This window comes from Furipterus horrens, unplaced genomic scaffold (assembly GCF_987537825.1).
Source record: "Furipterus horrens unplaced genomic scaffold, mFurHor1.1.pri manual_scaffold_1, whole genome shotgun sequence".
Classification (NCBI taxonomy): domain Eukaryota; kingdom Metazoa; phylum Chordata; class Mammalia; order Chiroptera; family Furipteridae; genus Furipterus; species Furipterus horrens.
This window is the reverse complement of record NW_028327171.1, coordinates 214338339-214350898: the sequence shown is the minus strand read 5'-3', so window position 1 is coordinate 214350898 and position 12560 is coordinate 214338339. Positions and strand designations below refer to the sequence as shown.

At 55.0% G+C, this 12560-nt stretch overlaps 1 protein-coding gene across 3 annotated transcripts in view; it reads right to left on the bottom strand.

The window, feature by feature from the left end:
* ATG16L1 (autophagy related 16 like 1) overlaps positions 1-12560 on the bottom strand; it is a 32838-nt gene extending 20278 nt beyond the window's left edge. For all 3 annotated transcript variants that reach the window (XM_090285025.1, XM_090285027.1, XM_090285031.1), the window contains exons 1-5: positions 12360-12560; positions 9012-9105; positions 4528-4633; positions 3517-3590; positions 2379-2630 (exon numbers count right to left, since the gene is read on the bottom strand). In XM_090285025.1, coding sequence (XP_090141151.1) covers positions 2379-2630; positions 3517-3590; positions 4528-4633; positions 9012-9105; positions 12360-12474 — 641 coding nt within the window. In that variant the 5' untranslated portion in view covers positions 12475-12560. The remainder of the gene's footprint in view (positions 1-2378; positions 2631-3516; positions 3591-4527; positions 4634-9011; positions 9106-12359) is intronic.

The window sequence follows — 12560 nt, the reverse complement described above, 5'->3', positions numbered from 1 at the left end:
TGCTGCGGTCCTCCCTCCCGACCCTCGATGCAGGGGCTCCCTAAGTCTGCACCTCGGCCTCACTCTGTGGTGTCACCCCCACACCCCGCCCCAGAGGCCAGCACTGCCACTGAGCTCCAGCCAAGAATTCTGCTACAATTGTTTTTAAGCTTCTAGCAGAGATTCTCAAAACGGGGAGAAGTCCTCTAGGTGACGTATCAGAATCTTGGGAAGGAAGACTATATAGCTTGAAAAAGCATGTTACCCTCAAGAGGAAAGGAAGTTTTACAAGACAAGTGACCCAGAAAAACCATTTAACAAGGTTTCACAGCTGGAACACGCCGCCTAAGGACGGTCTGAGGGGAAAACGGGGGAAAGCAGCACCACGCACAGCGCCCACCCCGGGAGAGGCGCCGCTCTGCCAGCGGGCTGGAGGGCGGCCTGCACTGGGGCAGCCGGAGGGAGCGCTCTCCTGCCCCTTCGGTCCCACAGCAGCACGGAGCCTGGCCCGCACGGCCCGGTGAATGGGAGCTGCTCAGAGGAGGACAGAAATGGGGGTAGGGGCAGGATGGGGGGCACTTCTAAGGAGAAAAGTAACGGAGGGTCCCCCAGGCCTGAGGCATGCACACGCCCAGGAGACCATCCCAGGGGGCCGTTTCCACCAGAACGTCTGCACTGCCCTCCTCGGGCCGGGCGAGGCCGCAGGGCTGCTCCTCGGCAGGACCACCCGCTCGCGGCTCTCCCTCCAGCAGGCAGAGCGACAACGCCTGCGGGCTTCCCCACCCTCCAGCCGCTTTCGGGCTCCGCGGCCTAAGCCAGCCTGGTTTACTCACGTAAGCACCAGACAGGAAGAATATAAAATGCTTTTTCGTAATACGGTAGAAAACTTAAGTTAGAAAATGAAGAAAACTAAAAAAGGAAAAAGCCCCACTGTATGAAAACATCCCCGTTTATTTCTCTCCGAGGAACATACTGCTGCTCCCTTTTCACAGCTATGAACGCCGAGCAAGTGCAGGACTTGGGGACCAGTCTCATCACCGCCTTAGGGTGAAGCCCAGCAAGCGGGAGTGCTTTTCAGGCCCCTCCCAGGCACCCCCCGAGTCCTTCACGGCCCTTCTCCTGCCTCCGAACAGCCCTTCCCGCCAGGTTTACTGAGCATGTCCACGTCTTTCGTGAACTGTCTCAGTGCTCACTATTCCTTACTGAGGCTGTTAAAAATATTTATTTTATAATAGTATGTCCTAACTGATGTTGTCTTTGATGTTAAGAAGCCTAAAAATTTTATACAGCCCACTCTTTATTTCCATTCCTTTTAACATTTAAAAAGTCCTCTGATATGTCTATTTAGGAGTTTTTCACAAAGTAAATGGCAGTCAGTCACATTTTTTACTTCTCCCTTATGGTTTCTATTTCAATATATTATTTGGTAGAGTTAGTGTTATTATTAAGACTCTTATTTTCATTCATTCCTTCTTTTAGACTAATTGCAATAATCTTTTCAAATTCCGAACTACTGGCGTGTTAATCTCTGGTGGACTCTCAGTGTCAGTTTCTCAGATGATTTTCTCCCCATCAGCCCCGCATCTGGCGTCCTGTCCGGTTGGATGGCCCCTCCCCCCTGCCCTTCCTGGTTTGGATGGGGTGCATGTGGACGGTGTGCCTTCGCCACGCGCGCATGAGACTGCCTGGGGGGAACTGCACGAACTGCCCTCCCGAGACTGACTCCGGGTGTTCCTGTTAAGCACACTATTAGCTGTTTTTATTAAAATGGCCATTTTGGAGTCTATTAGAATAGTCACAGCATTTATTCTCTAACAAGATATATTTAATTGCTTTCCCAATAAACCATCTTTTAATTTCTGGGGTAAATCCCAGCAGAACTGCAGTGAATTTTTAAAATATATAGCAATGAATTTGATTTAGAAATTTCACATCTATGTTCATGTGAGGTTGTATACTAGCAAAATCAGAATTTTTGGTATGGATCTACATAGTTTTATAAAACTAGGGTGGGGGGAGATTTCAAACATTTTCTTTTGCTTTGCAGGCAGGCTCTCCGTCCCCTGAGCCACACAGGTCTGGCTTTCAAACATTTTCTAATTCTGGTTTAATTTATATTGTTTAAAAATTAGCTTTTCTCTTCAAAACACTGAGAGAATTCACTGGCAAAAATAACATGGGCCAAAGCGCTGTGGAGAGGTAATCCTTTGCTCAGCTGCCAAAGTGTTCTTATAAACACAAACCTCTTTAAATCCGCCCTCGCTGTTTCTAATTTCGTCAGCGTTCCCTGGTTTTTCCCACGCTGTGGTTCGAGCTGCCAGGTTTATTTCCTTGTTTTCAAAGACCTAGGTGCTGCTTTACGAAACAAGGAACCCACACGCTGTGGATTCGTCTCTCACCTCGAATCCTTTTCATTCTCGGCGTTGAGGCGGTTGGCCTCCTGGGCTTTCTCGGCCATCCACCTGGTGACCAGCTCCTGGTTCTCCTCCGAGGTTTTCCTCAGCTTCTCCTCCAAGGCCGTGAACGTGATCTGCAGGGCGTCATACTCGTCCTTCAGGGTCTGGTTGGCTCTCTCGAGGTCCTGCAGCTTACTGCGCAGCTCCTGGCACTCCGTCTCCAGGTCCGAGATCGTCTGCAAGCACTCTGCGATTCTGAGAGCAGGACAGGCAGGGAGGCGATGGCACCGCGCAGGAGCCCCGCACGGGGGCGGAGGGCCTGGCCAGGTGCTCGGGCTGGACGTGCTCTGGCACCGGCAAGGGCCTCAGCCATCACACCAGGCACCGTGCGGGAGACTCTGGCTTCACTGCATCTCGCTTAGCCGAGCCCAGCCCCAGCCGCTGGCAGGACAACCCCACTGGGAGAGGAAGCATCTGGGGTCAAATCCAGCCAGGCTGTGCACACTACTGTAGCACCTCACAGAAGAGCAGGATTTGAAGGAGAGGGAACTTTTAGTGCTTAATTTGAGTGGTCAGTGGGGGCTTAAGAGGCTGGGAACCCTGTTTATCCCATCGCTGAGCCAGAGTGCCTGGAGGTCCTCCACCTTTCTGCACCTCTAGACACCCCTCTCTGTACATTAAGGAAAAAGCCACAGATGAAACTAAGGCTTGATTTCCGGTTTATCTCGTCTGCCTGGCTTCTCCTGGATGGAGAACAACCCTGCCCACAAACTCATCCCTGTTCTCGAGGGCCACACACCCGCTCCCTTGCGCCATCACCACCAGAGCAGACACCAGCTCCCACACCCAGTGGTCACTGTGGGGAGAACTATGACTGCCCCAGGGACACTTTCAAGGACCAAAGGTCCCCCCAGGAGAAGGCTGGGGGCCTGGAAGAAGGAAGGCATGTCCCTTGCCTGCCCCACCCTCACGGCAGGCAGAAAAAAACCCTTTGCTCCGCATGCACAAAACAGCACACCTGCTGGGTCCAGTGTGGCCACTGCCGCTGGTCACCGACCCCCACTGGCCCTGCTCAGAGTGCAGCACGGAACACGGGTGTGACCCCACGACCAGCCCCGAGGGAGGTGTCATCGCTACTCACTTCGCTTCGTTCATCTGCATCTCCCTGTCTTTCTGCTGCATCTGGTTACTCAGGTCAATCACCAGCTGAGCTAACTGGGGGGAAAGAAGAGCTCTCGTGAACAGGGAAGTCAGGGCCTCCGCCGAGCACTAAGTAACAGCGGGCTTCCTTATGTTTAGGGAAGAAACGGTGCCCGTGGGTTTGGGCCATGGCAGAGAGGCGCCCAGGGCCTGTGGGGGTGCTCACGGGAACACGTGGGACGTGTCCCTGTAGACAGCAGCCGGGAGGATGAGGAGGGTTCCAGGTGACTGCCGGGGCCCTGCTGGGGCCGCCTGTCTGCCTGCTCCCCTGCACACTCTTTAGCTGATAAAATGACCCATTCGGTTGATTTGCAAATTGTTTTTGTTTGTTTTTTCATACTTGCCATCACAATGCCAACCAGGGTCAACATAGCACAGGATCTGATTCTAATGATTCTCTCTGAAATTTCAGGATTCACTCGCAAAAGCTTTTTTAAAAATTAATTTCTGTCCTGAGGCGACGCTGGTTTATAACATTACGGAAGCCTTACGTGTGCAATGCTGTATGTAACCCCACACGTGTGCACTGCACCAGAAGGTGCGCTTCCACCGTCACCGCACGGGGGGCCCTGGACCCGCCTCGCCCTCCCCCACCCCCGCCCCTCCGGTGACCCCCCGTCCGCTGTGTGCCTCAGGGAGCCCTCGCAGAGCTCTGTGCCGTTACTACAGGCCTTCAGTGGGCCAAGCGGGAAGCTTCTTCCCTTCCACGTCTCAGCACTCAGCCCTTTCGTGCCACCTTGGAGCACAACAACCAGGTCGTTCTCTCGACAGTTCACCCTCCTGCCGACGGAGGCAAAGAATTCCCACCTTTCCCACCGCCTCGTCCCCACGGGCAGAGCTGCTGACGCCGCCTGTAGCTGGGACGGCCAGGATGCCAGTGGAAACCCGCCCCGCCCGCCACACCACAGACCCGCGCGGCACGGGGACAGCCGAGGAGTGCGGCCAGCTCTACCTCCCCACGTTTCTTGTGCAGTTCAGTCAGCTCTTCCTGGTGTCTCATCCTCAGCTGGGCCATCTCCTGCAGCTGGCTGTCGCTCCATGCACCATCGTGTCCGGGACTGCGTCCCCAAACCAGGCAGATGACGAGAGCATGCAAAAAACACAAGAAAAAATCAGACCCCAGGCCCCCTCCACCAGGCAGTCGAACAGTAACTCCAGAATCTCAGCCCCGAACGTGACACGGCCAGCACAGAGGGCCAGTTTCTCCAGGCGAGCGTAGTAAAAAGCCACGACAGGCCTCATGTGCAAAGGAGACCAGTCGCCACCTGCGCGACCAGGTGTGGCCAGAATGAAGGGTGGGCCCCAGAATGAGGGTTTGGTGACTCTGGAGGAGGCAGGCCAGCACGTGAGTGCCAGCACTGTGCCAGGCCCTGCTCCCGGGGCTGGGCAGGGCAGCGCCCCCAGAGCTCTGCTCCCGTGTAGCTGACAGTCAGCTGACAGCCGAGACAACAAACAGTGACGTGAAGGCATGTGGTCAGCCGTGCCGAGGAAAGCTAGGCCGGGTATGGGAGGGAACAGAGCGACAGGGGCCCTGTACTACGCAGCACAATTAAAGAAGGCGTCTTTGAGGTCGTCCACAGTTAGAAACTGGAAAGAGGCAAGGAACAAGCCGCGCAGCCCTTGGGGACCCTCCTGAGCAGATGGAACAGCAAGTGTTGCGAAGGCCTGGAGGCGGACAGAGATGGCGGCCCAGGGACAGCGTGGCTGGAGCCCCAGGTGCAGCGGCACAGGAGCCGGCCAGGGCGTGCGGGGAGGTCACGCAGAGCTTCGCGGGCCCGAGGACTGTGGCTTTTACTTAGCATGCCTGGAAGCCTGGAGGGTTCTGAGCGGAGCAGACTCGCGTTTTAAAAGGATCCCTCTAGTTGCCGGGCGGAGCGCCGGCTGCAGGGGCGAGCGCAGGCACAGGCAGCTGTCACACCGTCCCGGCTGGGGGCAGAGCAGCCCAGACGCAAGTGGTAGCAGCGAGGGGGTGAGGGGCAGTCAGGTCCTGGCCTGACGCGTTCTGAAGGGACGACGGGATGTGCTCTAGGACGGGATGTGGGGTGTGAGAGAGAGGGGTCAAGGGTGGCCCCACAGGTTTTGGTCTGAGCAAGCGATAAAGTGTAGGTGGGAAGGACTACGGGAGGGGCAGGTCTGGGGGGAGGACCGAAGGGTTCAGTGTGGACAACCCAGTGGGTATGTCGAGTGGAAGCGGGATATCAGAGTCTGAGCTTCAAGCATAGGGGTCCCAGCTGGAGGCAGACACGCAGAAGCTGTCAGCACAGGCGCATCTGAAGCCGTGGAACTGAGGTCAGACTGCCTCAGGAGTCACGCAGTTTGGGGAGCCACGCAGGGACAGCAGCAGGTGGCTAGAACTACGGATTTCTAGCTCAGGAAAGGGTCTCGGCTGGAGCTCCAGATGTGAGTAATCAGACTACAGGGAGTGGTCGATACCAGCGACCAAGAAAGCACCCAGATGGAGACACGGAAGAAAGCTGGAAAACTGGGGTACCCCCAGCTGCAGGGAGGGGGAGACTGCCTCCTGCATGACCGATAATGAAACAGAAAGAAGGAACAGGGGGGCAGCATGGTGGTCCCTCCTAACTCCACCCTCCACCCCTGAAGTGCTTTTATTACAAGCTCAGGCACGTACCACCTCGCCCCCCGAGACCACCTCCTGCACCCCCGACCTTCCCAGAAACCATCAGCAGGCCTGGGCAACGGATGGGGAGCTAGAGACAGTTTCTATCAAGTCTCCCTATTTTAGCAGAAAGCAACATGGGAGATGCAAGACGTAAAACCCTTCTCGAAAGGGGGTGGAATTCCGGAGAAGGGTTTCGCGAGACCAGGTCCCTCATGCCCCTTCCCGGCCTCCCCTCCGCCCAGTTCCAGCCCAGCTCCGGACAGCGGCCCACAACGGAGCTGCACTGGGCAGGTGAGACCCTCCCGGAGGGCGCGCTCAGACACAGCCCTGGGCCCGCCACCGCTGACACGGGTCTGAGATGGAGCCGACAAGCTGCGGGTCCAGCCCGCCCTCAGGCTGTGACGCAGCCCAGTCACAAGGACTCCCAGTGACCGTGGACAGTAAGAAGTCATCGGAGTCCCCTTGGGTTTCTTCCAACAGATAAACGCAGCCCCTCTCAGTTTCAGAAACAGCAGGTCTGGGGCAGGGCCCGACACTTCCCATTCCTAACAACGAGCCCCGTGCGGCAGTCCAGGAAGCCACTTAAAAAACTACTGGAATCCACTATTTCCAGGCTGACGAGTTTAATTTTAATCTATTTAGTAAGCAAAGGGATTAAAACACCTTAAGAGGGAAACACGCTTTACTTACATCAGTTTAAAGTGTTTTTAAATTTTATTCTATTAAAATGGAACTAGGACCAGATGGGCAGGACTTAGGGAGCCAGGAAGGAGAAGGAACCGTGGTGAAAGGTGTGCCCGGGCTGAAAGCCGTAACCCCAAACCCAGATTTAATACCTGACCTAACTGCAGTTTCAACCTCTTCCAGATTAATCAACCGGTCTCAAGTTCCAGCCAACACCAGAAAGGCAGCCCGCCCTGTGGGGCCTCTCCATTTCCTCACTCCCCAAACGGACAATCCCCACGATAAAACACTCTTGGGAGGGGCACTAAGCCTTTCTTTTCTCATTAGTAACTCCCTTGCCACACCCTCCTTCCTATAAAAACCTCCCATTTTGTACAACTCCTTGAAGGGACCTTCAAGTCGCTGGGTGGGGTGCTGCCAGACTCACAAATTGCTTAATACACCCAACCAGTCCTTCAAATTTACTCAGGTGACTTTCTTGTAACAAAACCCATCAGGCCGCCATCTTCTGTGCATACACTGACCACAGCAGCAAACTCCTTGACTTGGGGCGCCTACTGGACCCAGTTCCATAAGAGCAGGGACACTGGCTCATTTGTCTCTGTCCCTAACGTCTGGCCCACACCAGTCACACAACTGAGAGCAGAAGACTCCAGCCACAGTGCAGGAATGCAAGGACAGGTAACAAGTCTGGGGGCGGGACGGTCAACTAAGGGACAGGGGCACAAGGGCCTGTGGGCGGAATCAACAGACCTGGGGTGCTGGCAGCACACGGGGAGGGGCAGGGACCCGAGCGGAAAGGGACCGTAGGTGACTCGTGGAAAAGAAGAGACACAGGCAGTCAGGAGAGGCCTGATTAGGGACAAGAGTCTGTGGGGGAGGGAGGGGCTCCATCAAATCACTGCCCCTGGGACTGTTACCCAAAGGAGCTGTTTCACATTTACTTACAGAACCTTTCTAAGCAAGTGGCTGTGAGAGATAAATACAGGATTATAGTCACCGAGAGTCTAACCTGGTGGAGGTAAATTGTTTTAAATTTTCCACTGACTGATTTTAGATGGGAAGGGTGAAATGGCATTCTCCATACCTGTAACTGACCAGCACACCGAACCAGGTACTTTCAATACTACAGGAGGCCTCCCAGGGCCCAGCCAGGCACACTGTGCTCGACTGTACTAGGCCGGGATGGAGCAGGGCCATCTGCTCACCTTCCCCACGCTGGTGCGCCGGGAGCCCCCGACGCCCTCCCGAGGAAACAGGGACGGCAGGCAGACAGTTGCAGACATTAAGCCACACCTAGTATTGTTTTAAAACGCCAAGTCATCGTCAATCTTGTTCTTTAAACTGCTAAATGTTAACCGATGTGAAAATAAGAATGGAACTCTAGAGCAATAATAGGTCCCATTTCCATACAAACCATCAAATGTAATAACACAAACATGAACACATGGAAAGACAGTAAGACTCTAGAATGAGTCCACTTCAGGTGCCCTGATGAAGAATGGCTTTCAGGTTTTGCGCCATGACCCTCATAAACAAATAGTTTACATAATGACCCACTTAAACACATCAAACCCTGCCATGAACACATGTGTGCATATGTAATGAGGCAATACTTGCTTTCCTATAAAAATGCAGATCTTTTCTCTAATCTTGCTTAATAAAAAAAAGGCTTGTTGTCATCGGTTAGTTTAATTTCACAATCTACTAAAATATGTCGAAAAACGCTGAACTAAAAAGGATCGCATGGACCCGCTTTGTAGAAAAAGCAACTTACAGCAGTCCTGTCTTAACAGCACCCGTGTAAATCTGCTCAAGAATGCCTGTCTGATTACTCAGAAAATGTGACCCTGACTGGCTGGAGGGGAAACTGGCCCAGTGACCCTCCTTAAGCATTTTTTCTGGCTTACAGCATCTTCCCAATGACAGCCCTTCAAGGGGGGGAGGTCCCGACCTTAAAAAGCATTTTAGTTACCTGGCTTCAGAAGCCCTTATCTGAAGGGAGCTGGCAAAAACTGGGGCACAGAAACAGGACCTGGTTCGCTTCTGAATTAGAGAAATGACAACTGTACTGAGACTAACTTCAATAACGGAAGAGACACGAGGAACACAGGATAGTTTCAAAATACCTTATCTCGTGCCTGCTGGGTATGTCTGGCTTTTCTGCTTGTAGCTTCTGGGCCAGGACTGAATGAAGATCGGACTTTTCCAACAACTTGTTATCTACCCAAAAAAGAGAGAGAGAGAAAATCAAGTTATTTATTATAACCTACATGCTTTTGTTTTTACCATTTAATGTCTTATCAAGATTTGGACAAAAAGAAACCCCAGAAGACTGGGTCGGTTTCACTTTTATTAGGTATCAAAGTACTAAGTACTGTACTTTGTCACCAATTGTAACGATTACCCAAAACCCAGGAACATAGACCCCTCAGACGCTGCCTGGCCTAAGCAAGGGCAGCCCAGCCAAAGGAAACTATGTAAACAACCCTACCAGAACGTTTCCCCTATTAAAGGTAGTCGCAAGTGCTTTCTCCTCCCACAGTTACCTATTTCTACTCCGGGAGTAAAAATTAAGAACCATACCAAAACACAACGGAAAAATGAAATGCTATGCACCGCTAAGTAACACCAGAGAGTTTTACCTCATTATTACACTTAGACAACTTAATTTTCCGGTCGGGGCCCTAGGGATACAGATACGAACGAGAGCGAGCACCCTGGGGTGGGTGTGCGGAGGGTCCAAGTACGAACAGTAACCCTTTTCTGGTTTCCTCCGACGGTTTCCTAGGCCAGCATGCCAGGCCGGGAAGGAGCAGCAGGGCTGTCTGAGAAGCGGCGGGGACACCAGCTGGGCCAGCCCATGGAAGGGCGGGAGGAGAAATGAGACCTTCTCCTAACTGGCAATGGTGACTAACAGTTTTAAAAGGAGCAGTGACAGGAACAGGTACTTATGAGTAAGAGGTCACAGATCGCTCTGCGGTTCCTTGCTCAGGAAACTGGGTGGAAGATGCTCCTATGCCAGAGAACACGAGTGGAGAGCTTATGGGGGAAAACTAGCTCTCGGTCTGAACGTTCCAAGCGTGACAGGGAACACCGCAGGACAGGAATTCCGAAGAAAAGCCAGGGCTAGAAATGACATGTAGTTAGGAATGACAGGCACACAGGGTCACACAAGATCAGATGGGTGCGGGCATGCTACCCAGAACAAGAAAGCGACCCCGGGGAACTTGTAGAGTGGCTACATTTGATGGGGGCTGTCGCAAACCCTGGAAGGCTGCGAGGGTAACTGCTCCGGAACAAAAGCTGGTAGGGCGCATGCTAGCGACTAGTCACAAAGGAAGAGCTGCTTTCTTCTCTTAGGGGTCTCGCGTTGTGGTTCTCCTTTATATCCGAAAATGGAGCTCCTGGGAAGAAACAGAAACACTCTCTTCATCGACATTGATGCAATGAACTAGCTCAGCAGAACAGGGAAGTGCTTCCGACCCTGGATATCCACCAGCATCAAGGACCTGCCACGTGCTACGCCAGGGCTGGGAGCCCGTGACAACAGCACAGCTTCCAAAGGACCTGACGGATCCGGGAGGCATCCTTCCTGCGAGTTCTTCTCCCTGCCATGGAGATGGCAGGACGGTGGCCCTGTCCCCACAGCTTCTTCTCACCTTTCTCTCTGGGTTCCGGGGCAGGGACTGAACAGGAGACTGTGGGCTGCTGGTCAGTGAGACATGACCGGGGAGTGGGGGGTGGGGGGTGGAGGGAGTGGATGGAGGAGTGGCGTGGGGGGGGGGGGGGGTCCACGGTAAAACTGCAAGTGATCTCCCAAGCAATCTCCCAAGTGTCAGTCCCCAGCCTAGAGCAGGCGGTCTTGCTCTCCGGCCCCTCCTAGCCCTTCAGGGGTGCCCCACCCACCCCAGCTCTTTTCAAGGTGGGTTCCCGCTCCAGGGTGATCTCTCCTGGTTTTTCTACACCCTTGCGCCCCATCAAGATGTCCACTTTAAAGTGCAGAAAACATTCAAATTGTGTCCATGTGGTTACAAGCACCTTCCATTTATAGACTATTACGTACATGGCTTTCCAAGCACTTCCAGGCACAGCCTGGATTTTATGAAGCAGGCTGAGCGAGCTTCACCCCATCTGACAGCCGCAGCAAACCAGACTCAGAGAGGCAAGTGAGAAAAGTGGTGAAAAAGGCAGGGGGGGGGGTCAGACCCGCAACTCGATTTGCCGTTCAACGCGTGTCAGCTCCTAAAGAACATTCAACAAACGCCTGATGACCTGCATTTACTCAACCAGTGAAGGAACCACATTTGAGTACGAGGGGCTGCCCGTGCCCCCGGCCATCAGAAGCAGCACCCGTGTGCCGGCGCCTGTGCGTATCGGGCACACGGGGCCACCACCTCTCTTTCCTTCCAGTCTTCGTGGAGAGGATGGGCTCAGCACAAGCAAGGAAGGGCCATTTCTTGGGGGACCCAGTGAGAAAAGCAAATGCAATTGGGAGCCATCAAATACGCATTGAACTTTAGACCACCCCCTCCCCATTAATCTGTGGGGCTGCTGCCTCAGAGACAGGCCTCAAGGGTAAAAAGGACAACGAGACCCACTTTGTAGATTTTCGGGACGATCACCTGAAATATGAAATAATACATGCCGAACGCTCACCCCAGTACGCACCCTTATCTGCACGTAAGCATGACTTGGGGAGCATTAAAAAAAAAAACTGATGCCGTGCCCGCTCCGATACACCTGGGGCGTGGCCTGGGCTTTGTAATAGTTGAGCGGCCCCCCGGTGATTCCACAAAGGGCAGCCACGTTACTATGAACCTCATCCATCGGCGAAACGGGGGAGACCCGTCAGGCTGGCCCACGCGGCCGATGAAACCCTGGGACCGAAAGGCGCCCACTTCTCACCCCAGATGCGTCCCCAGGGACGGGAAATCGGGGGAGGGGGCGCCGGGCAGTGCTGCCGAGTACACGCGTGTCCGTCCTCCAGTTGCGGCGGGGGGGGGGTGGGACCCCTCTTCCATGTCCCTGACAGTACCGTCTGTTAAGGCTCAAAACGTGCCACGGCCCGAGAAGGGCCCAGCGGAACACGGGCAGGAGGCCCGGGGAGGCCAAGGCCGGACGTTCAGGGCACTCAGAGGCCGGTGTCGGCCGCGCGAGCCGGCGCTCCAGGCCAGCGTCCATTTCCAAGGCACAGCGACGCCCGAGACACGGCGGCCGCGGCGCCGGCCTCGGCCACCAGCGCCGTGGGAGTGCGGGGATTCCCGCCCGCGGAGAGCTCGCAGTCTGGTGCGGGACACTCCGCGGTCACGCCCAAGGGGCAAATGAAAGAAAAAGGGAGAGGTCCAGACAAAAGGTCTGGGCTCCGAGCGGCGCGCGGCGCCGGGGCCCGGCCTCCGGTCCCCGCGGGCGCCCCACGTGCCTCTGCCGGCCCGCGCCCGCCCGCCCGCCCGCCCCGGGGCGCGCCCGCCGCTCACACTGCAGAATGATCTCCTCGAACGCCTGCCTCTGCAGCCGGTCCCGGCGCCTCAGCTCCTCCGAGATGTGGCGCTTCCAGCGGGGGAAGTCGGCGGCGCGGAGAGCCGACGACATGGTGCGCGCTGCCCCGCGCCTCAGCGCCGCCGGTCCGAGCGGGAGCGGGAGCGGGTGGCCGCGGCCCGCAGCATGAGGCGACCAGC